Source organism: Aphelocoma coerulescens, chromosome 3 (assembly GCF_041296385.1).
Source record: "Aphelocoma coerulescens isolate FSJ_1873_10779 chromosome 3, UR_Acoe_1.0, whole genome shotgun sequence".
Lineage (NCBI taxonomy): Eukaryota > Metazoa > Chordata > Aves > Passeriformes > Corvidae > Aphelocoma > Aphelocoma coerulescens.
This window is the reverse complement of record NC_091016.1, coordinates 75,408,503-75,431,866: the sequence shown is the minus strand read 5'-3', so window position 1 is coordinate 75,431,866 and position 23,364 is coordinate 75,408,503. Positions and strand designations below refer to the sequence as shown.

At 42.4% G+C, this 23,364-nt stretch overlaps 1 protein-coding gene across 1 annotated transcript; it reads left to right on the top strand.

Annotated features, from left to right (window-relative positions):
- The first annotated feature begins 1,011 nt into the window (after positions 1-1,011).
- NUS1 (NUS1 dehydrodolichyl diphosphate synthase subunit) lies at positions 1,012-19,036 on the top strand. Its single transcript, XM_069010915.1, has 5 exons — positions 1,012-1,537; positions 10,142-10,264; positions 13,749-13,901; positions 17,994-18,093; positions 18,803-19,036. Exons 1-5 carry the CDS (start codon positions 1,156-1,158, stop codon positions 18,891-18,893), a joined length of 849 nt encoding a protein of 282 aa, XP_068867016.1. The 5' UTR covers positions 1,012-1,155; the 3' UTR covers positions 18,894-19,036.
- The last annotated feature ends 4,328 nt before the right edge of the window (positions 19,037-23,364 follow it).

The window sequence follows — 23,364 nt, the reverse complement described above, 5'->3', positions numbered from 1 at the left end:
TGAAACAGCACAAGCCTTCCTTGCAGTTCGACTGTGTTATTTCTGCTGGCTAATGCTGGTCTGTATTAGAAGCCTGGGAAGTAGTTATTTTCTGAGCAAGAGAAATATTTTCGTGATACAGAATTCTTCATTCAATTTTCTATTGGCAGATTCTTTTAATATAGTGCTTTAAACATCTCCATGGCATCTCAGTCCACCGTCAGACAGCATCGGGCAGGCATTAGCTCTTACTTAATCTTTCACCTGCAGCGGCGTTTCCATCTTCGGACCTGTGGGCCGCTACAAGCCAAGGTAGGAAAAGCCTGGGAGCCGCAGCTTTTGTGGGAGACTGTAAATCGGGGTGTGCAGCCGCGAGGCCTCGGTGTCTCGGCGCGGTTCGGGGGCTGCGCTACCCCCGTTTCCCGAGCCCGCTCTGGGGAACCGCCCGGTGAGCATTTGCAGGGCGCTCGGAGGGTGAAACCTCCAGTCCAGGAAAAACACCCGTGAGGCACGGCTGCTTCTGTGGCATTCAGATGCTTCCTCCCCCCACCCCTGCTTCCTATACCAGCGTGAACAAGGCGCTGCGGACGCCAGGAAGAACAAGGCTGGGATGGGACAGAGGGAGAGTCTTGCAGATCGGTCCCTGAAACAGCCCACAGGTTGGGCAGCCTTGCGAGGAGAGGTCAGGAGTCCCGGAGCCAGACAGAGACGAGCAGGGGTAGCTCACGCCCCGCCCCCGGCCCCGCCCCGGCGCCTTCCCTCCCGCCCCCGGCCCCGCCCCGGCGCCTTCCCTCCCGCCCCCGGCACTGCGGAGCCGCCGCCAGCAGCGGCCGCCAGGGGGAGCGGCCCCGCCCTGACCCCGCCCCCTCGCGCAGGGCCGGCCCGATCCGGCCGTTCCCAGCCCCGCCTCCTGCTCTGGCCCCGCCCTCTCCTTCCCTAAAGGCCACGTCATTCGCGCTCCGCGGGTGGAAGTGACGTCAGCGCGCGCGGCGGCCAACGGGCGGCTCGCGTGTGGCGGGTTGAGAGGTGAAAGATCAGGCGGGGCGGCGGGAAGATGGCGGCGCTGGCGGTTGCCGGTCGGGGGACGCGGGCTCCGTGAGGGGATGGCGAGACGGGCGGTGCGCAGCGGCTGAGGCACCCCCGCCGCTCCCCCGCGCGCTCCTGTCGGTCGGTCCCATGAGCGGGGCGGGCGGTCTGGCGTGGCGCGCGCTGCACGCGCTGGTGCGCGCCTTGCTCTGTCTGCAGCGCGCGCTTCTCGCGTGCTTGCGCGGCCGCGCGGCCGCCGCCGCCGCCACCTCCTGCGCGCTTCTGGCGCCCGCCGCCCGCGCGCTCGGGTTCCGCGAGGCGCGCGCGGCCTGGCGGCGACGGGGACCCGCGCACGGCGGGGCGGCGCGCGGACGGCAGCGGTGGCGCGCGGACGGGCGCGCCCTGCGGAAGCTGCCGGTGCACGTGGGGCTGGTGGTGACCGAGGAGGAGCCGAGCTACGCGGACATGGCCAGCCTGGTCGTGTGGTGCATGGCCGTGGGCATCTCCTACGTCAGCGTCTACGACCATAACGGTGAGCAGTGGCCGGCGTGCCCCAAGTCCCGGCCCCGGGCGGTGCCCGCCCTGGGAGCGCCTCCTGGCGTGGAGCCGGAGGGCCGCCCTGTCCTGGGGTCTTCCAGAGTCCGGTGCCAGCCTCTCTGCTGGCAGCTCCTTTCCCATCCCCTGCAGCTGTTTGGCCGCTGCAGAGCTGGCCCCGGGGAGCCTGGGGAATGGCCCCAGTGCTCTTCTGGCCTAGCTCCTGTGTCGGGCACACACGGTCCTGCCTGTTTTCTAGAGCCTTGTCCTCAGCCCTGGGCTGACACGAACTGCTGGCATCTGAAAGTGCAGGGCAGAGACTGTTAGTAAGGAAGAGCTTTAGGCTACCTGCTCTTATGAGTGCTGTTTATGAGCTAGGTCTGAACCTCGAGAAGTGGATGAATGAAAGTAGCCATCTCTTTTCAAGTACTCTTATGTGAAGAAACAGGATGGACAAGTAGTTAAACGTAAGCATGTATGTCCTGTGTGCTGTCTGTATTGTAAAATTAAATTATGTGGTCTGCATTTGGTGCTGCTTGGCATTTGAGTTAACTCTGAGCCAGTGCTTCTGAAAGCTCTGTTTTTTCATATCTACTGTGTGATTTTATTTATTACTAGGTCTCAGGTGTAAGACCATTGGACTCTGGCTCTTGCAGATATGTTGATTCTACGTCACCTATTATAAGGATAAGCTCAGAGTTTGGATCTCACATACTGTGAGGAAATCATGGAACAAGTCTGTCTTCCTCATACCTCTCCTTTCCTAGTGGGGGGCTAAAACCAGCATATTCAAGATATTCTTAGGTGAAGCTTTCTGTCCAGCTGTTGAGAGGTGATCTCTAACTTGTATTGGACAAGCTGTCAACTCAGAAGGGCTAACAATACATGAGGTGGACTGTATCCTGTTTCTGTCTTCTGCAGAGGAAAAAAACTTCATGCTGAAGATCCCTGTGCTCTTGAGATGTGTCAGGGGTGAGACTGTAGGACACCAGGATTTAACTTGTTTTGAGCCACTTCCAATGGCTGTTTAGAAGTGTCATGCAAGTTAGGTGAACTCTGTAAACTTGTGCCAGGTTAGAGGTACAGTTGTCTTCTAGTGCTCTTTCAGGAAATGTTCAGCAGTGCATCCCACATAAGTAGGTGAAGTCTTTTGTCATCAAGTGTGCAAAGGCATATGAGGTATGCAGGCCTTTCCTTGAGCATAGGCATTGGTGATTTTTAAAAATTGTTTGCTTTGTTTTTAAACCATTGCTATTTATAGTTCTGTTTCATGATGGATCCTTCCTATGTAATAGAAGACTCAAAAGACTTCACTTTCACTAAATTCTCTAAGATCATTATAAGAAACTGGGCTTAATACCAGTCACTTAGAAGTTTAAACTGGCCATCTGTACAGGGCTGTTGTGGAACTTGATTATGTTGTATTTCAGAGGGAGAACGCTTCCTCATTTGGAAGTCAAAGAATGATATGAAGTATTTGCATAACATCTCAAGCACACAAGGAACAGCACCTTCTGAAAAGTTGTTTGTATGTTGACAGTTTTTACTCCCAACGTGGAAAGCATTCAACCAGGTGAAATGCTGCAGAGCAAACACTAGTACCAAGGAAGAGTGAGAGTTTGCCTCATAGCTTGGAGAGACATTTTTATTGTATGGGATCTTTAACTTGTGTCAAACCTTAAATAAGCTATGGGCAGTATTGCCTAGTGTGTTACGTATGTGCTTAGTTCCCTTTTAGATTCCAGCACTGTGCTCCACAAATTACACGTATGAGAACTGAACTGAGGAACAGATCAAGCTGAGAATCATGTTTCTTGGTCGTCTTGGTTTTCATCTTGTTCCCTGTGCAACACTGAGGAGGGAGAAGGCGCCAGCCAATGCTTAGGTAGCCACTGTTGCTGAGCTCCTGTCTCACAGGAAGGAGCCAGAGCTGTAGCGATGTCTGAAATGTTATTTTTTGAGAAGCTACTACTGCTTCTCCAGCGTGTGTTGAAATTCATTCAGATTTAAGACTGACTATTACAAGACTGTAAATAAGATGACCAGAAATTATAAGGCTTTGTCCCCTGAAGAGATGAAATTACCTTGCAGGACAATTGTTGTTGCTAGCAGGTCAGAAAAAAAATCTTGGGTTATTTGCTGCTGTTGCCATGTATTGTTTCATTCATTCTGAAGTTACGTGTGTAAATTGCTCACTCCTGTTCTGTGTTGGGATGATATTTTTTGTTTTGGTGTTGGGAATTTTTTTCTTTTGTTTAGTTTGGTTGTTTTTGTTATACTGAGTGCAGGTTGTGTGATGAATGTGGATTTTAATTTTTCATTCTAAAGTTACATGTTAAAAGGTTTTGCTGTTACCTCTGAGATCTGGAAATACAGCTATTATCTCATGATTTCAGTATCAAAACATACTTTTCAGTAGTTCTCCTATTGGTCCTCTGATACCAGAATATGTTAGTTTATTTGCTAGCTTGATTTCCAATTTGTTGGAGCAAAATTGAAGAAGGCAGAGCAACTAAAATGTTTTAAATCTATGGCTTTTGCCAAACTTTCAGGGTTGATGAGAGTAGCCTGCCATTACACATCATGTTTTTCACAGATGTTCAGTGGATTGTCCAGGATAGCAGCTACAACTGCTTTGTGCACAGCTGAGCTTTTAAAACTGACTTCAGCTTCAGAGAGCAAGCAAGTAGTCATTCATACAGCTCTAGTGTATGCTTACTGCTGGTAATAGCACATATGCTGCCTTCCTTTTGGTACTAAGCTCCTTGGGGTGCCTTGATTGAACGTATTTCCATTTCCAGATAGACTTGTCATTAAGTAGAATGTTGCAGCTGTTGGTAAATCTGGTGCTCAGTGGTGATGGAGTCTGGAACCCTCAGCACTAACACTGATAATAGTGAAGGTGAATAAAGTCAGGTACAGCTTGTTCTTATCAGTAGCAGAGCGTGACCCTTAATTACAGTGTGCACTTGTTTTCATCCTCTCAGATGGTGAGTGGTGCTTTTGGACTGCTGAGCTGCTTCTGTAAGGGTCTGTGTTCGTACAATTGTACCAACACTTGATTTGTCAAAGTTCCCACTGGTGCTGGCTGTGGTGGAGAAGGAAAACCAATTATGAGTGCTCTGGATCAGTGTTAAATGTGGTGAGGTATATGTTAATTTGTTTCTTTTCCTTCACTACATATCTGTAGTACTGAGATTCTTTTGTTTGCAACAGGAAACCTTGTTTACAAGCATGGTCTTCCATGGTTGCCTTCTCTGCAAGAAATAGTGGGTCAGTTTCCTGCAGAAGGATTAAATTCAAAATATGTCCTTAACTGCCCCTCCTGTAGGAGGAAAGGAAAGCATGAAGTTCTTTAAAGAAGTGCTAGATAAGCTGTTTATTTGTTTATAGGAGTGCATGACTGTATTTTTTACAAAATTGCTAAATAGAAGGTTGTTCATGTAGGGTCAGAACAGGTAGGTGTTCTTCAGGGTCAGAATAAGTAGGTGCGTTCCAGTTGACACTGTTTTGTTACAGCAGCTGCACCAGTAACTTTAAAGGCAGCCTGGCTGGAGTTGCACAGGGCTCAGAACTGAGACATTCTCTGTTGCCTCAGGATGTTTGGAGGCCCGAGGTGGCCTGGATTTACTGCCCCTGGTGTGTGGAAGCCCTTTCTCCCAGTTTTCATTGATGTGCAGCATGATAGAGTCATAATAAACTTAATGCTACTGTGCAAACCTGGGTTAAATAATGCAAACTAAAATTTCGGGCTTTTGATCAAGAATTTATTTCTGTTGCCTTCTGTATTGCCAGTCCTATTACTTGGTAGAAATCCAGCCATGCTGGTCAAGACCTTATCTCTGAGGAAATACTGCAGCCTTGTTGCAGTCAGAAAGCATTGATAATGCAATAATATAATAGCATTTACAATATCTTCTGGGGAGCAGAAGCTTTTGACTAGTAATATGTACTTTAACTTTCTTTTGGTAATTGTTTTGCCATTTGGGAGAGCTTGCTTGAGTGTTACTTCTGTCCATAAGTGAAGCTTTCCTGATACAGTTTAGGACAAATCTAGAGTGCTTTTTTGGGAGTTTGCTGAATCTTGGCATTTGGGTACTTTGGACTCTTAGGTAGACAGTTCAGGTTGAAGGTTTCTTAAAGCCTATAGTGTGACTATATTGAAAACTTGAGTTTATTCATCCTGGGTTTAGCTTTCCAGTGAGCTGCTTTGCTTCTGACCAGTTTTATCTTAGAAATTCTTTGAAAGGATAGAGTATTCCAGTATGCAAAAGAAATTATTTCATTGGCCCCAAACACAGGCTTCTAGTCTCTTCTAGATTGTTTGGTAGTTTAACTGATTTGATCAATCCATAAAATTTTCTGAGTGTGCAGCGTGTTCATTTCACTGAGCAAGATAAATATGTTGCAGTTCTGTCAGTGGAACACTTGTGAGATACCAGTATCACATGGCATCTGCTGTGGGCCTTCACCCATGTGAAATTTCACATTCAACAATTGCATTTTGGTGTCAAGTTGAGAGGAGTTCTCAGACCACATTTATTAAAAGGGATAACACTAACCTGTAGAAGGTAATCTCCTTAAAGGAATGGGAAGTACGGAAGACGTATCTTTTATCTAAATTGCTGATGGGCTCCTATTCTTAGTGCAGAATATCCATCCAAGAAGAAATGAGTGAGGAATGGTCACCTTTGAAGTTCCAAGTTCTAACTCAAGTTTTGTTTGGTTGGCACTATCTTAAGTGACCTTTATCTGACTGAAGTTTAAGTGACTTCAGCCACATTCAAACTTTAATTACTTTTTTTCCTACACTCTTGGAATAAACAAGATTTTTTTTTCTAGCTTTCCTTATCCTGTGAGGTCCAGTGTAATGGCCATGCTTTCCTCCGTTTTCAACCAGCATGATCCAACAGGATGTAGGCAAAAGTTGTGCATGCATTAAAACAATTTCTTTCATATGCGTTCTTTGAAGTGGCTTACAATTTGATATTTTGCAAAATGTTAATACTTTAATGCTTTAAACAGATTATTACCTGATAACAGTTATAACTCTTGATAACTCTTTCCTTGTCAGCACTGTAAAGGAGTTGAGAAAGCAAATAACTGAAATGTTGTGGAGATATGTTCTTTACTAGGCTCTACTTTGGTAAGGTCTTCCCTTGCAAGGAAGAGCTAACTCTTATTCTGTGCTTTACCAGTTGCTGCTGCTTTAAAAAGCAAGGCAGTTGAGAGTGTTGAACTTTGAGATGCCATCAAGGCATTAACAGGTGGTGACTGTGGTGGTCTAGTCAGACAAACAAATGGTTGACCTCACCTGGTGTTTCTCTGTGCCAGTTTTTTACTTCCTTTTCACAATTCTTGTTACTTTTACACCTGCTGAACTTGCAGCCTCTTAATTACAAACTTCATTTGTCAATACCTAACCCTAAAATGTTGCAACACCACGGTTGCAAGTAAAGGGGCATGGCTTGTAGCTGCTGTAAATCTGAGGAAAAGGTGTGTGCCCTGGAAAGGACCTGTGTAATGGAGGACTACTGCAGGAAGTTAAAATGCTTCTGGTTTGCCTCAGCTCTAACAGGTCTTTCTAACAGAAATGACCAACAGCATGCTTGCAGCTTGTGTTGTAAAAACAAGTATTATCCCTGAAAACAGCTCACAAGTTCTCAGTAGTTAAAAGAAACAAACCACGACCAGGAGTTTTATACTGTTTTGCTTTGGGAATTTTTGTGCTTAAACACATGTAATTCTTAGATCACTTCATTTGAAGGAACTTACACATTTGTACCAGCTTGTAAAGGTTCCAGAGTTCTGACTGGACCAATGTCTCTGCTTTTCAAAACCAGAAAATCTTGTGGTGAGAAATAATAGTGACAATTTCATGTTTGTGTTCCATCTTAGAAACAGGAGTAGTGCCAAATTTTTTTTCATATAACAGCAAACGGCTGTTGTATTGCTAAAATCTAGTAGCCCTTTGTCAAACATTATTTTTTTGTAATGTTAAAATCATATTATGGACTTGCTTTCAGCTTGTGTGGAGGACTGTGAACAAAATTGGAGGGTAGCAGTAAATCAAGAGTTAAGTTTCACTGCCTAGGAACACTATAATTCTGTTACTGAGTTGGTCTACTCATGCACTTGTTTGCTGTATTTGTCATGTTTAAAGTAAGCAACAGCATCTCCCAGAACTAACTTGGGTACATTTCCAAAGTTTAAAAAAAAAGAGATACTGTAAGGGAAAGGAGCATATAGCTGAGTCACAACCATGTAAAATTCTTGAAGTCAAACATGAATTTGGCCCATGAACATTGCATTTGGCAGGACTCTGTTTGCAGTGATGTGCATTCATAAGTCTCTTGTGCACTGACTGAGAGACAAAATGTTAAAGGAATATTCCCAAGTGCTCTTGGTTTTTAATTAAAGTCTGGTTTAGTTTGAATTTTTACTACCTTCTGCTGTGCTTCAGAATCTTCTCTTCAGGAAAACTGCATATATGTCAAGGTTGATGGATCAGTGGGAATTTAGGTGTGGAGGCCTTTCCAAGGAAGGCATACTGCAACTACCTAGTACAACTGCAGTTGCTTCCTGTTTGTTAAACCACTATTCCAAGAGTCATGCAGTCACCAGGTTTGAACAACTGAGGGGGTGGGTGAGATAAATGAGCAGAATAGAAGAGTGATACTCAGATAAATCTTAAGAACACATTTATTTAGCAAGTCTTCTGTGTCTGTTGAGTGTGTTAAGGGCCTTCACTTTGGAGCTGGACCAAGTCCGTTATCTGATGTCTCTTTTTACTGAGAAGTGAACTCCTTGGTCAGTTCTTCTACCTGTTGTCCTCAATGTCTTAATTTACTTTAGAGCTGAGGTGTGGACTCTTAAATGAGTTCTTCCAGTCTTTGGCAGGACAAGGCGAAAACTTCTTGTGAGAAAGGATTTGATATCATTAATGTTGAGTTGGGAAGGGGACAAAGAGCAGCAGCTGATTTCTCAGATTGGGAGCCTTTCCTAATTATGTCACATGTTTGTCTGGATATTGAACATAGCTTTATTTCTGTAAAGGTGTATGGAAGTCAGGTGACTCTTAGAGGTGAGGCACATGCAGCCCTGTACAGATCTTCCTTGAAGATGGTGCAGGATTAGCAATCACAGTGGCTGCACTGCTGACCTTGGGTGTAAGGAAGACAATCTGTGCTAATCCCAGCATGAAACAGACCAAGCCAAGCAGAGTTGTTTCAAACAGTATTATTTAAAGCAGCATTCTCAATTTCTATTATGTGTAAGTATACACTAGAAAGCGGGAGCACGAAGAGCAACGATTTAACTTTAGTTTAAACTTAGTGAAAGTATTCTAGCATGCTTTTTTTTCTGTAGAGGTTTGTGCCTTACTACAACTTGCTTTTCTGTAAACATGTCAGATCAGTTACAAACATCACTAACCCTTCTATAATGAAATAGGGCTTTTTTGGTACCGGCAGTATCCAGGATGAGAGGAAAAATAGATACTTTGCCACATATTAAAACCTCTGATGAAGCCTGTAGAAAAATGCTAATTCATTAGGCCTAAAGGCTAGCATATTAAATAAATGCATTGTATCACTTCATATTGCAAACTAACTCCTAGTGTATTATGGTCTTAATCTGGTACTTATACACTGTTTGGCCAATGTGGGAACTGTTGTAGCAGTTCCAGATCCTACAATCAGGTTGTGGTGCTGAATCCTAAGACTGATCATAAGATTGTATGTCTTACATTGTCTTGTAAGAGTAGTGTGTGGGCGTTTTTAGACTGGTCAACAAAAGTGTTTGACGTAAAGTTTCTGAATGAAGATGAGTAAAAACCTCTGAATACCACGTGATAAAAGCGTTATCCAGTTCCTGATTGCATATGCCTAGCCATGCTTTTGGACTGTAAATACTTAAGCTATAACATTAGTTTTTACTGTGGCTTTTAATTTGAAATAATTGAGTTATGTTTCTCAAAAGCTAGAATTTATTTTAGTACAGGAACCCAAGTGTGTTTGAAGCAAGCTTTTGTAATTTCCTGCATTCAAAATTTGTCTGCCTTAAATATGTAAGTGTAAAAAGGCCTTAGGGACTGCATGAACTCTGTGGAATATAAAGCTTGTGAAATTTCTCTTACTGGGAAATCCATATTATTGGATGGCTTAAGAGTGGACAGTTACTGAGACCTGAAATGCTGATTTAGTGGTGACTTGCTTTGTTAGCCTGCAGCCTTACTGATGTGGCAATTAGTGGTAGCAGACTTAAGAAACGTGGGCATTAAAGAAATTTGGTGTTAATCTGACTTGGTCATTCTGTGCTGATTATTGCTTTTTCTATTTCTACCATACTAAGGACAATGAAGTAAGTCTTAAGCTATCCCTTATGCAATTGCAACTTGCTACTTAAGTGAGGCTGGGTGTAAGGAGAACAAAAGCACATGAGCTGATTTCCCAAGGTCACTCAGATTAGTCATGTGCAGTAGCACTTGCTTTGAATTCTTATCCGCACTTGTGAACTCCAGTCTGAAACTGGCACTGACTAATTTTTTCTTCCTGCTTCGTGTCAGTTAGGAGTTGGCTGACATGCAACTTTTTTTTAAAAGGTATTTTCAAGAGGAATAATTCAAGATTGATGGATGAAATTTTAAAACAGCAGCAAGAACTCTTGGGACTAGATTGCTCCAAGTACACCGTGAAATTTGCAAATCAAGACAAAACTGGTCAAGGTAAGATGAACTACAAGAGGGGCTTGGTATGCCTCTAAATAGCTGTATATCAATCATAACTCTGCTTTTACTTAAACATATTCCTATGTACAGTGACCTTTTTCTTCATTAAGAAATTATTATCAGAAAACATGCAACCTTCCTGGGCTAGTATTAAACTTCTACTGTGCTTATTTGTTCTAAACTAACAGGAAAACATAGCTCTCTCCTTGCTGTAGTAATCATTATTGGATGGCCTGATCTTTCCTTCAGACCGACTGTTGTGACCTGATCCTTTCAATGCATCAGTGTACCTCAACTCCCCACTGTTTCAATGAAATTAATTCTTTTGCTGAGAGTTGAAAAAGTGCTGAAGTGTAAGGGGACTGATGTCAATTTAACAATGTGTGTGCGTCCATCTTTCCAAACATACACCTCAAAGTGGGAAGGAAGAGGGGAAAGAGCAAGACTGCTGGTTGTCATAGCAAGGTATAGTGCCATCCGGAAGGTAAAGGGCACAAGTTAAAAAAAAAAAAAGTTTGCCAATGATAGCTTTTGCATGTACATAGGTGTGGAAAGCAGGAGTATGTTTCAAGGTTGATGTTCCTTATACAGTAGTATCTGCTGTAAGTACTTATTTACTCTTCTGCTGCCTAAGACAAATGCTAGAATTGTGTTCAAAATAAAGTAAATCACAGGCATGTACTTAAATCAGGCCTTTGTCTTAAGGGATGGGCTGATACAGCTCTCCTAACTAGAACTCATATTTAAATAAACAACTATTAGGTTTTAAGACCAGGATAGTTCAAAGACTTACAAAAAGACTGCACAAGCTGTAGTACATTTAGCTGCGTTTAAAATGCTGCTTGCAGGTTTTGCTTCCCCTACGAGAGCTGACAGGATACCAAAATCCTTTGTGCCAGTTTTCCAGTATAAACTTAATTGTTGTAGCATGAACTTGCCTTATGAACAACTTAGCCTAAGATGCTAGCATTTATGTAGGAGAACCTAGGTTTCATGCTATTTCTTTTTCTTCCTGTGAAGGTTGAAATAACCAGCAGAAAATGGCGTAGACAGGCTATTAATGGCTTAAACTCCAGCATACTTAGCTACACTTACCTAAGTTGGGATATTTATGTTCACACCAAACAAACTACTGAAAGACTTCTCAGACTTGCTGATGGAAAGAGTGTGTTTAAATCTCAGGAACCTTTTGTGCTGGAAACTGAAAAGCAGAGATGTTTTCTGTTCTCTTTTTAAATTTTTCATTCTTCAATTAGAAGAATTTTGCTTCACAGTCAGATCAGATGCTTCATATTTTCAACTCAATAAACTGACATCTATGCAGTTTACTATTACCTGCAATTTTTCACTTCTTCTGAAAAACAAAATTACATGTATTCCATTTAGGGATACTGTTAAATATTCAACATAGGTTTGATGCAAATTTGCAAATCAAGCAGTATCAAGGAACAATTATTTTCATCATGATGGCTTTGGATAGATGAACTGAGGGGTTTTTAGGTGTTCTTAGGAATCCCGACTGTGCTGTGTGGTCCTTTGCAGTCAGGTTCTGCAGTTTAAAGAAATGTTATTTTTAAGTATCTGGTTATAGCTATCATAAGTTTGGTATCTAAAGTGTTGACGCTTTGGTATTTAACCCGCTTAACTTCAAGCCAGCTATAGTGCACCATCTGTGGCCTTCAGCTTCCTTGGCAAGTTTACCTCTGAGGTTCCTTACCAGAGCTGACAATGATGCAAGTCATATAGTGTCACAAGACTCTTGCGTCTCAATAGTGTAGGCATTAAGATAATTATTGTTGCGAAATGTCCTCTTAATTCACAGACATAATTAATTACAGATGAATAGGTGAATTCTGGACTGTTGTTCCTAGCTTCAGTGTAGCAATCTTAGATCCTTATTGTAACTCTTGCATCAAGACGCTGTGATGAGATTGAGGGAGGCTTCCCACTTAATCAGTGTCACCCGAATGTACACAGTCACTGTTAAAAACACTGCCTTGGTTTGAAAGACAGGTGTCTGCTAAGGAAGGCAGGAGTCTCCCTTGGAATGGCAGATGCAACCCCCCCTTCCCTCCAAGTTGTTATAATTTTGAAATCAAGGGCTTTTAGGCAAAGACATGGGAAATAGGAATAACAGTTCTTTACTATTATATATCTATATGTGTATAACCAGTCAAACAAACAGCAATAGCTATGGCAGTAACAGCAAACAATCACAAACCCAGTCCCGGCCTTCTCGGCTGTCAGGCCCTTTCCCCTCGGGTGCAGTTCCGCTCGCAGCCGGCGGGGGCGCTGGCGGCTCCCGGTGAGCAGGGCAGGTGCGATGGTTCCCCCGCGGCTGCAGGGGGCGCTCCGGAGCGAGCTCGGGGAGCAGCCGGCGCTGGTGCCCTGGGATCCCGGGAAGGGATGGAACAAAGAAGCCTCACAAACCCCTGGGCAGCCGATCCCGGTGTCCGGCCAGACCCTCGGGAACAGCAGGCTGGGATGGCAGGGATGAGCACAAATCCCGGGTGGCAGATGCGATGTATTCAAACTGCAGAGCTGCGGTGGGAACCCCCCGGAGGTCTGTGCAGGCAGGGTGAGCAGGGCTACAGAGTAGTGAAGGCTCAGAGCAACGGCAGGGCTGCTGGAGCCTGGCTCCCAGCAGGGCAGGGAGGGCAGGCTTGAGATCCTGGGGTTTCTCCGGTAGAAGGAAAAGCAGCCAAAGAAGCAGCCTCCCTCTCTGTCCAAACGCTGGGAACTGACTGCCCACAAACCAAGGTGAAAGAGATGCACCCCTCCATCTGTGGCCAGGTCCTTTGTTTTCCTTAAGCACCCAGTAATTTGTCCCCCTGGCAACATGTGTGGGGAAAATTCCTTTAACAGAAAAAAAAGCCAGGAGAACTCCTAAAACCCCAACATTATCCACCGAGAATTTTTCCCATACTAACAGGTTACATGAAACTTAACCATTTTAACCATATATATACATGCATCACCTGAATTATATACATATATACAAGCCAACTACACTCCCACAGAGAAAGAGATCTTGGCACAACTTAATCATTGTGTCACCTGAATGTACATAGTCACTGTTAAAAACACCTTCCTCTTCTAGGGTAGAAATTAGTTTGTTGGGGTTTTTTCTTTCCTTTCCCTGAACCACTTAAGTTAACTATCCAAACACCTTTCCTCTCAGTGCTTTGCCTGACAATGTAAGAACCAATCCAGATTTCCTGGAAAACTACATTTCAAGACTGAATTAAACCCCTCCTCGCAAGACTTCTCCGAGTAGTTGTCTTAAGCTTGTGTTTTAGTAATACAGCAAATCCAGGAAACTCTTACCCACTTCTCTAAGAGATAGAGGAGGTATATCTGTGACTAGTTGTAATATACGAAGTAAACTACAAGTTACTTTCAGTTGTATCTATGACTGTCTAAAGCACATACAAAACAATTTCTGTTTCTGTTGCTTTTAAACTATGTTTTGTACTTTCAGTTTTAAATTGCCAATCTACATTGAAGGTGCTGTCTCCGGAAGATGGAAAAGCAGACATAGTCAAAGCTGCTCAGAACTTCTGTCAGTTGGTAGCACAGCAGCAAAGAACACATTCAGACCTGGATGTGAATATGTTAGACAACTTATTAAGTAGTAAGTATAATATGGTCTGTGGGAAGGAGGGGAAAGAGTACTCAATTCATAACAATTTAGTTTCTAGTATATTTGTAGCTTGGAGTGCATGCATCTTGATGCTTAGTCTATCAATAGAGTAAGTTATGATTATTGCTTTTAGGCTTCTGTTAAAAATTTCTTACTGGTTTATTGCCTTTGATCTGCTTCTTTAAGCAGAAAAAATTCTTTAGCATAAATATTAAGCTAAATTGTAGAGTTTTGGCTTTTCAGAGTTTACAGCCTCTGTGGTATGTTCTGCAGTGAGCTTTTTAAAAAAAGTACTGTTGGGATCACCTAAAACTAGACTATTCTAACTTAGGTTAGCTTCCTGCAAGTTGCAAGCTGCAAACGTGGGTGGGCAGAGTCTTTTCCAGATCTGGTTGCAGCGATTTAAGCTGTTCCTGCTGCCTGACTACCACCCTGAGTGCAAATGATAGAGCACTTGCTGTTCTCTTGCTGCTGTATAACCCACACTAGCTTAGTTATCTTCATTACTAATTCATACAGATTACTGACCCTGCACTGAGATGTGTGGCTACATGAAATAGCTATGAAAAGGGCAGGACTGCCCTAATATCACACCTGGGAGAAGTAGTTTAGAATTAGTATCCACTTTTCCAGTGGTACTATGGAGCTATAATGAGTTGCTCAGCTTGCCTAGGTGATCTGTGCATGTTAATTGCGACTGTAATTAGCTTGGCCGGGTTCAGGTTTTAGATTGCACACTTGAACTTGGATGCCTTTAGGCAGTTTATTGTACTGTGGTTCCCATTAATTGGACTTTAGAGAGTAATTTCTTCTTTTTCATGTGGGTGGTCAGCTGAATTGTTCTGTGGATGGACTTCCATGGCAGTTTGGTCACTTCTAACTGAATTCCATCCCTGTTGTTAGCATCCTCCTGTAGTGGAATTAAGTGTATTTAATAAGGCACCTGAAGAAGAACTTAGGACATCTATTCTGTTTTACCCTAAAGGCAATTAAAGAAAATTAACAATCACTTATTCAGAACAGTCACTAATGGAGAACTGGTGACAGTTGTTACCCGTGTGTGTATTTTGGCCATTGATGTTTAACTGGAGCTTTTCAAACTTGTTGGGCATCTTCTGTCTGGGTATATTAAAGGTATTAGGTCCAGTCTTAAAATTAGCAGATTTATTTTTGAAGTATTAAATGCTAGCTGAGCACAGGAAGAGAAATCTAATCTGTCAAAATTATGAACTTTGAAACAGGCCACTTAATGTATGTGGCTAATAACTAAGGCTAATATCTGTAACTAGTCCTACTTATTAATTTGTTTATTTAATGTTTAGGACATTGTTGGAGGTGAAGTACTCTTTCATGACTTATTTAGCAGCAGCTTTTGAAATGTTGTTTTACATGTAGGCAAATTTCGTTTGTGTGCATTTTTAATGGAACAGTATTGAATGTAAGCATCTGTGCATTACTGATTTGAGAGTGTATTCTGAAAAGCAATACTTGAGTAGTTTTATTTTTAGGGTTTGCATTCATAGTGTCGTATGTAAATCTCTGGGGTTTCACATTTTGATTTAAATACCTGTTAACGTAGTTTTTAAACTTTTTGTTCATGTTTAGGGTGCAGTTATTGAAGCCTAGTCCTAAAATGGTATGGTTCTAGCTTGTCATGTGGCTTTTCTTGTTCTTAATTCAGTCATGCACTTAATTCTTACAGCTTGAGTTTTCTGCAGTGTTAAGAGTACTTTCTTCTGAGCAATGCCTCAGCTAATCAGCTTGTTTTCAGAAAAGTAGGTGCCAGCTGCATTTTAATATTGTCTCTACTTGCTGTCTGTCTGCCTTCCAGCAAAGAACATGACTACCAATTAAGGCTACTCAAGTTGCCCTGTAAAATCTATGTGGAAAAGAGAAGGGTAGAGTTATCAAGTCTAAAATTCCTTCATGTTCCCCTCACAGAACTCCTTACCTAGTTGGGGTGTTGCCAGATTCCCATCCTTTGAGTGTGCAAGTCTTTTGGCCTCTTTTGTTTTTCAAAGTCTGCTCCCAAATCCTTCTATCTTGTGTGTGCTAAACTTGACTGCTCTAACTCTAGCAGTTCTGAGGGAGCTTCCACATGTAAATTATCTGTAGCGCTGATACATTTAGGCAGAGACATGGATGCAGAGTGGAAAGCACAGTACTGTGTTTTTTAGTAGGCTGTTCTGACAGTAATACTACAGTGTGCATTTTCATTTTCCTTCAGATAGGAACCAGAAGGAAATGTTAGCATTAACTGGGCTCTCTGAAGGTCTTTTCCTGTTTGAAAAGCCATTGCAATGTTGAAGATCCTGCTGCTGTAGCAGCTGAGGAGTACTCAGCTATTGAATCAGCCTATGAGTAAAGCTGTCCACTTCCTCAAGAGTCCCACTTCTAAGTATTCACTGCTTCCCTGCAAAGCTCTTTCATACTAACATGCTAGCTTCTGAACACATAAGTGGCTTTTGCTTTGCAATTTTTTTCTTGACTTTGAGATAAGATTTGGACTGTGGCACAAGATACTCCTATCTAAAAACTTCATCCTTCCTTAGAAATGCACATGCTTGGGAAAATAGCTTCTTTACCTCTGGTAAAAGGATGACTGTTGTGATGATTCAGTGGGGAGGGAGGATGTGAACTTTTTGAAAAATCTCTAGCTTCAGTTTCAAAACCTGGGCGGAGCTAAATCTGACCTTAGTTTCCTTTTCTGTTATTCCTGAAGTTAAGTTCCTCTACAACTAATCTGAAAATTGTAAAAGGCTCTTGACTGTTTTTTTTTTTTTTAGTGGTGTTTTTTTTTTAAGCAAATGAGGACAGAATTGAGAAATAACGTCTGAAGTTTGGAGCAAGTAGGCTGTATTAAACTTTATCTGCTAAAGGTAGTCATTACCCAGTATAAGCATTCTTGCATTTAACTTGTAGAATTAGTGGATAATGGAAGGGGTGACAAGAAATAGCCTACAATAATCATGACTAATTGCAGCATTATAGCAAAACAGAATTATGACTGCTGGAATGCTTTTCAGATGAGCTAGGTAGGTGCAAGAGGAACAGTTTAATTTCTTGGGTCCTCTTGGGGTGCTCTGCTGGTTTTCACATGTTGCTCTAATCAACATGCTAGAATTAGCAGGGAAAGCTGGACTCAGACTGCTCGTTCTAAGCCTATTTCCTGTCTGTCAATTTTAGCCTGGAGTAGCTTAGGCATTGTGGAAGTATATGGAAGGGAGACAGAGGCAGTGGTGTTTGGTCACTCATTGTCTTCAGACTCAGAAGATGAGTAGCATGCTGTCATGAAAGAAATGGCTGCCTGGGGTTTAAAGGTATGGGTAGTAAGAGTGCAGGCACTCTTATTAGTGAAATTCATCAGTACTATCTAGCTCTGTCCTGCAATGGGTCAGGTTGTCCACATAGTAACACAAAAAGAAGTACTGCCCTGTTCTTCCTCGCTCATCTAACCAGAAAGATGTCAGCTGCAGCAGTCTGCTTGAAATTTCATAGTGAGTTGGTTCTTTGTCTAATCCCATACTGTGAAAGAGACAAGTTATCTAACAGGGTGTTTTTTTTCTTGATGGTCTGTAATACCAAGGTGTTCTTCAGTGAAACCTCCTTAAGCTTTTTTTTTTTTTTGGTGTTAATAGTCCTTTTACTCTACTTGACAGCAGCTCCACATAGTTTAAGTAAGAACTATAGTAGGTAGAGTCAGGGTACAGCATGTTTTGTGCTACTAAAATCGAGTTTGCCGAGACAAAACTAGAACAAGTCAGATTAAACAGCATTGTTAAGGTTTGCTGTGACTCAAAACAATATAACTGTTCCTGTAACTTCTGTCCAAAGTCTTTGAAAACTACCTGATGTAAAAATAACACTCCAGCTGGGCCTGCAGTGACTGCTTTTGCTGAGTTGGTCATTCAGGTGTTGCAAGACCAGTCTGTCCTCTTGGGCTTTTAATTGTTAACTTGTCCTTGGGACTGTCATTTAAAAAGAAAAAAAAGCATTTAGTGAAAAAGCAGATGCCTTAGGGTTTAGAACTAAAACAAATCCTCTGATGAAGTTAATAAAACCTAATGTAACTTGTTATTACAGGTACAAATGGATTTCCTGATCCTGATTTAGTCTTGAAGTTTGGTCCTGTGGACAGCACATTAGGATTCCTTCCGTGGCACATCAGACTGACAGAAATCATGTGAGTTGCTTATAAATGTTGTGAAACACACTGGAATAATAATATCTAGCTAAATGAGTCTTTATGATGTAGTTTATGGAACTGCCCAAAAGAAGAGATCCAGCTGAACAAGTGTCTGGAGATTGATTTGAGGGCATTTAAAACTATTAAATGAAACCTGTCAGAACATTCCCTGTTGGTTTTTTAGCCTTGACTAGGCAACAGCAGGCTTCATGCCTCAGGTTTAAGGAACAACTTCTGTCACCACCTCGTCTGTGGTCCAGTCCCATTTGACAGTGTTCTTACATCAGTGTTGATTTTCTGTGGCTTTCAGATTTCTGACAGGGAAATTTAGGATACAAGGGAAATGGGATAATATAAGGAGATCACACCTATGGATTACTTTTCAGTTTTAGCAATAACTGAACTGACTAGATTTCCTGAACTTCTTAAATTTGAGCGCATTTATAGCACCTTGAAATGTGTAGGCACACCTGTGCTGCTCCAGCTTTTCACTGATTTGAAGAGCCCTGTGTGCTCTAATGGGAGGCTTTGGTTTTAGAGGGTGACTGGTTTAGTTACTAGAGATGAGTGACAATAACTATGTTGAGAACAACTTCACAGGGTTACTCAGACAATAGCTTGCTTTTAGTGATGTTCCTTGAGTGGCTGTATGAATAGTGTGATGTTTATAAAAGCTTATTTTAATGTTTCTAAATTGCTTTCTCAGTTCTTTGCCTTCCCACCTAAACATCAGCTATGAAGACTTTTTCTCTGCCCTCCATCACTATGCAGCCTGTGAGCAACGCTGGGGAAAGTGACTTCGGGCTGAGTGCATGGAGTCAGGCTTTCTGTGGGAAGGAATTGATGTCTGTTTACAAGCACCTGTGACCCATAAGTCTGGTTCATAGTCCTTTCTTAATTTATCAAAAAAATTCAATAAAGTGTCTTACCTTTCTAGAGAGTCTGTGTGAATGCCTGAGAATCTGTGGGGAGGGCAATTCACAGATTGATGTTTGAAAAAGACAGACAGTTACTAAAGAACAAAGCTGAATTGCCTCACTTTTGACATTCAAGTGTCAAAATGGATGTGCAAGAATTAAGTCTTGTGAAATCTACAGGACAATGTAAATAGGACTTCTGTGCCCTGGAGGTCCTTAAAACCAAGAAGGAACTCCCATCTTTGTTTCTTCTTAATTCTTCATGCTCAGGCATTTCAGAGCTAATGGTTTATCTTCAGATATATTTACTATATAATATGTGAATTCTAGAGAAGTTGGTTTTGTTAACTGAAAATAAAGACTGCAGCTTGGCTGGGATGACTAAGCCAGCTGTAGGTGTCACGTTCTAGAAATACTGAGAAGATTCCATAAAAAGGGATGGAAGCTTCTGTGGTAAGTGGGTTAGGCAGTCCGTGTTGCTCTATCCAGTTTTTTTTTTTTAAAGTGGTGGAATGAAAGTATTCCTGCAGTCCTGAGTGAATGCAACATCTCTCAGCATCAGGTCAGTTTTCCATTGGGAATAAGGATAAACAGTACTATGTATTGTTTGTATACCTGTTTTCCCCATAACATGCTCACTCAAGCAAGCAAGCAGGATAAGGCTCTGCCATCATTTGCTGAAAGATTTGAAAATGGGCTGGGCCAACTTCCATGGCTAAGTGTCATTTGCTGCTTGTACTTGTGTGCCCAGCAAGGGAGTCTGCTTAAGCCTTTTGTTATTTGTATTTGTTCTGGACTGAGCATTAGAAGTTTGAACGGGAGTCTGAAGTGGACAAGAAGGAAGATGCAGTGAAGCTGTACTACAGTCTTTCAGCACTGAGATAACTAAGTAGAGATACTGGCTAAATGGTCTTCATGGTGGAATGCCCTGTTTGAGTTACATTCCTATTGTTGGAAGCAGTTTAAAATGGCAAGCTTATGGCTGCATTTGGACAAAGCAGTATCTTTAGATCTGTATTACTGGAGACAAACATTAATACTGCAGCCTTCTGCCCTGCAGGCTCCAGAACTGTTGAATGCTTCATTCTGGAAGTGTTTCCTGTTTCCCCTTCCCCCCACATTTCAAAATGAGCCTGGCTTTATCTCCTTTGGGATAGCCATATCATAGTCACTAGAAGGGAAAACAACTGTTTTTAAAAGGGAATTGCCAGATTTTAAATGAATGTCTGCCTCATTGTGAAATGGTGTATTTTAACTTGTTGTTGCTTGATTTAATGTTATAAAGCAGATTGCATAAACTCTTAGCTGCAATTTTTCATCATACTAAAGTTAGATTGCAGTTACAGAAAGAGACCTGTGGTCTACTTTATCTCATAAAAGAGGGATATTCAGTAAATTAACTGAGGGTTTTGACATCAAATAGCTTTCCATAGGAGCTGGAACACTCAGAGTACACTTTGTAGCCCGGCCTCTTGTGTGTGCCAGCTCCTGTATTGCAGAGAAGGTGAACAGTTGTGCAATGTTTCCTGGGCTCTGTCATTGACGTGGGCAAGTTTTCTCACTGAGTGTTAAGTTCAACTTTTTTGTGGGGAGTGGGTAGCCTGTTGAAGGGTATCTGGAGTATTGATGTTTATCTGTAATACGAATTTTGTTTCATTAAATGCAAGGTTGTGTTTACGTTCCAATATGTAAGTGTTACTGTGTCACTGAAGCAGTTTTGGTGCTGGCAGTAATGGGAAAAGCTTAGTTTAGCCCTCAAAAGTAATGTATTTTTTATATTTGTATCAAACTGCCAAAGAATACTTCTCATACCTGAGTTCCCTCAGTCCTCAAACTTCTGCATCTCTCAGCTAAAAAGATGTGTTTAATATTGGAGACAGATCTCAATGCCTAGGGTTTGTCTATAGGGGGTTGCTTAATAAAACTAAAATGATTAGTTCAGCTGCATTTGATTCAACTTAAATCTCTTCTGATGGCTAGTTTAATTGTGAATTAAGTGTTCCTCCTGGAATTAATGTAGTTGAACTAATCCACGTTATCACTTAGTTGGGATTATTTTACTGTCCCTGTGTGGGCAATCTTCAGTGAGGTGTGCCAAAAGCACTGTGCATATCCACGACTTGATCTCTGAATGTACGTCCTTGCCCTTAGCGCCTCTCCCCAGCTTGTTCTGTGTGAAGGTCTGTGGTATTGCTGTGACATGTTTGGGTACCTGTACATAATGTGTAAAATGAGTTTTTATGATTAGGGAATCGATTTATTGAACTTTATTATTGAAAGCTGAATCTGTAAAACAATAAATCAATAAAAACCTATAATCTTTCTACAGGCTATGGTGATACATGAGTATTTTGGAGGTTTGGCTGGGGTGATGTAGCCTGATTCATGTTGCTACATCACTGTGGGGAAATAGAGAACTTTTAATGTTGTATTTTTTGTGCTCTTCTTTAATTGCTTTCTGTAGTGTAAGAACTGGGCAAATTTTTCGTCTACGACTTCCAACTTCTTAGATGCTGTTATGAAAACTTCCACAGTAAAGCATTTACTGTAAAAGGATTTCTTTGATAGTTCTGGGAACTTGCTAAACTTGTTCCTGGCTACTAAAAAGCTTGCTTCCTCTCCCTGCTGCTGAGTCAATCCTGAGCCACGAGCTGTGCTGGGCTTCCTGCCAGTCCTGCTGTGGAGCAGGGTGAAGTGAGGGTGTGTTGTGGTGATGCCTGGATGCTGAGGAGGAAAGGGGATGCTTGTGTTCAGGTGAGTTTTGAAAATGCTCTGGGAATCATGGTGCCAAGCTGACCTTGAGCCAGCCTACAACAAAGGCCAACAGTCTCCCAGGTTGTGTTAGGAACAGTGTTGCTGGCACGTCAAAAGAGGTGATCCTTTCCTCTCAGATCTGGTGAGACATCTGCAGCTCTGTGTTTGGAGCTGGGCTTCCTTGGTGCAAGAGAGACCTGGACTTGAACCTAGTCCACCAAAGGGCTGTGATGATTAGGAAGTGAAGCATCTGTTGTACGCGGAGAGGTTGGGAGCTGGAACTGCTCAGCCTAGAGGAGGCTGAGGAGGGACCTTACCAACACACACATACATGATGGAAGGGGGAGTAAAACCAGCCAGGCTCTTCTTGGTGCTTGGTGGCAGACTGAGAGGCAATGGGCATAAATTGAAGTACAGGAGAATGTTGAAGCATCAGAAAAAGGTTTTCCTATGAGGGTGATCAGACAGTGGAGCAGGTTGCCCCTAGATCCTGTGGAGTCTCCTTCAAAACCAGTGTGTATGCATGGGGATGAGTGTAGGACTAGGTCACCTCCAGAGATGCCTTCCAACCTCAGCTGGAGCTGGTTCTAGAGCAGTGTTAGGTCTGGTGCTTTTGGGCTCTCCTACCTCAGCTGGTTTTCCGTAGTCAGCAATGGAGGCTTGCTGCAGTTAATTTGCCATTTCAATAGCAAAGAATATTAGAACTTTATGGCGGAAAATTCATCTTCAATTGCACCAGTGTGAGAGCTCCCATTCACAGTAACTGCTATTCATTAACAAATGATTCAAATTTCTATATATTTCCTCTTTTTTTCTCTTCCAGTGGTGCCTGGTAGTTGATGTAGTAAAGGAGCTAGATGAGATTCTGAAATAGTTGCTTTACAGCAGGGAATTTGGGGGCATGGACAATAATACAGCTGTTACAGAAAATAGGCCTACAAGGCAGTTCTTGAGATTATAGTGCTTTTTAGGACTTCTTGTATGAACATGCATAAGCAAGTGTACAGCATAGCATGCTGCACTGAGTTGAAGGCTGGTAAGCAAATAGAAGGTAAAGGTCATTCCTTATAGAAGAAAGTATACTCTTACACGCTTGCGCATCTGTAAGTGCTTCCTAAAGTAGTTCACAAAAATGACAAGAAAATATAACCTGCTAGTTTGATTTCCTGTGTATTTCATGAATTCAGCTTTTATGTGAAATCCTAACTGCCCTAAATAGTCCCATATGTTTAAGACAATGGCATCTTTTTGTCTTTACTGTTGAAATAATGTTTCACTACTAGTCCTGTTTATTCATTGGCAGTGAGAGATCGGTATACCGATGAAATCAGAGAGGAGGTGCGGACAGTTTTAGTCTTTGTTTGCTGATCCCGAGGTACCAGCTGCCTTGCAGGTAGGCTTTGTCCTGCATTGCCAGCTGGACTTGTGCAGGAGGAGCAGTGGGGGCATGGGGACAGGTGCTCTACTTCATGCTGGCTTCTTCCATGCTGTCATCTTCTCTGGGGTCACGTCTCTCCTCAGTCCTCTGCTTTGGAAAGGTGTTCTCTTTGCTGCTCCCAAGCATTTAATGCAGCAGCAGTAGCTTCACCTCAAGGGT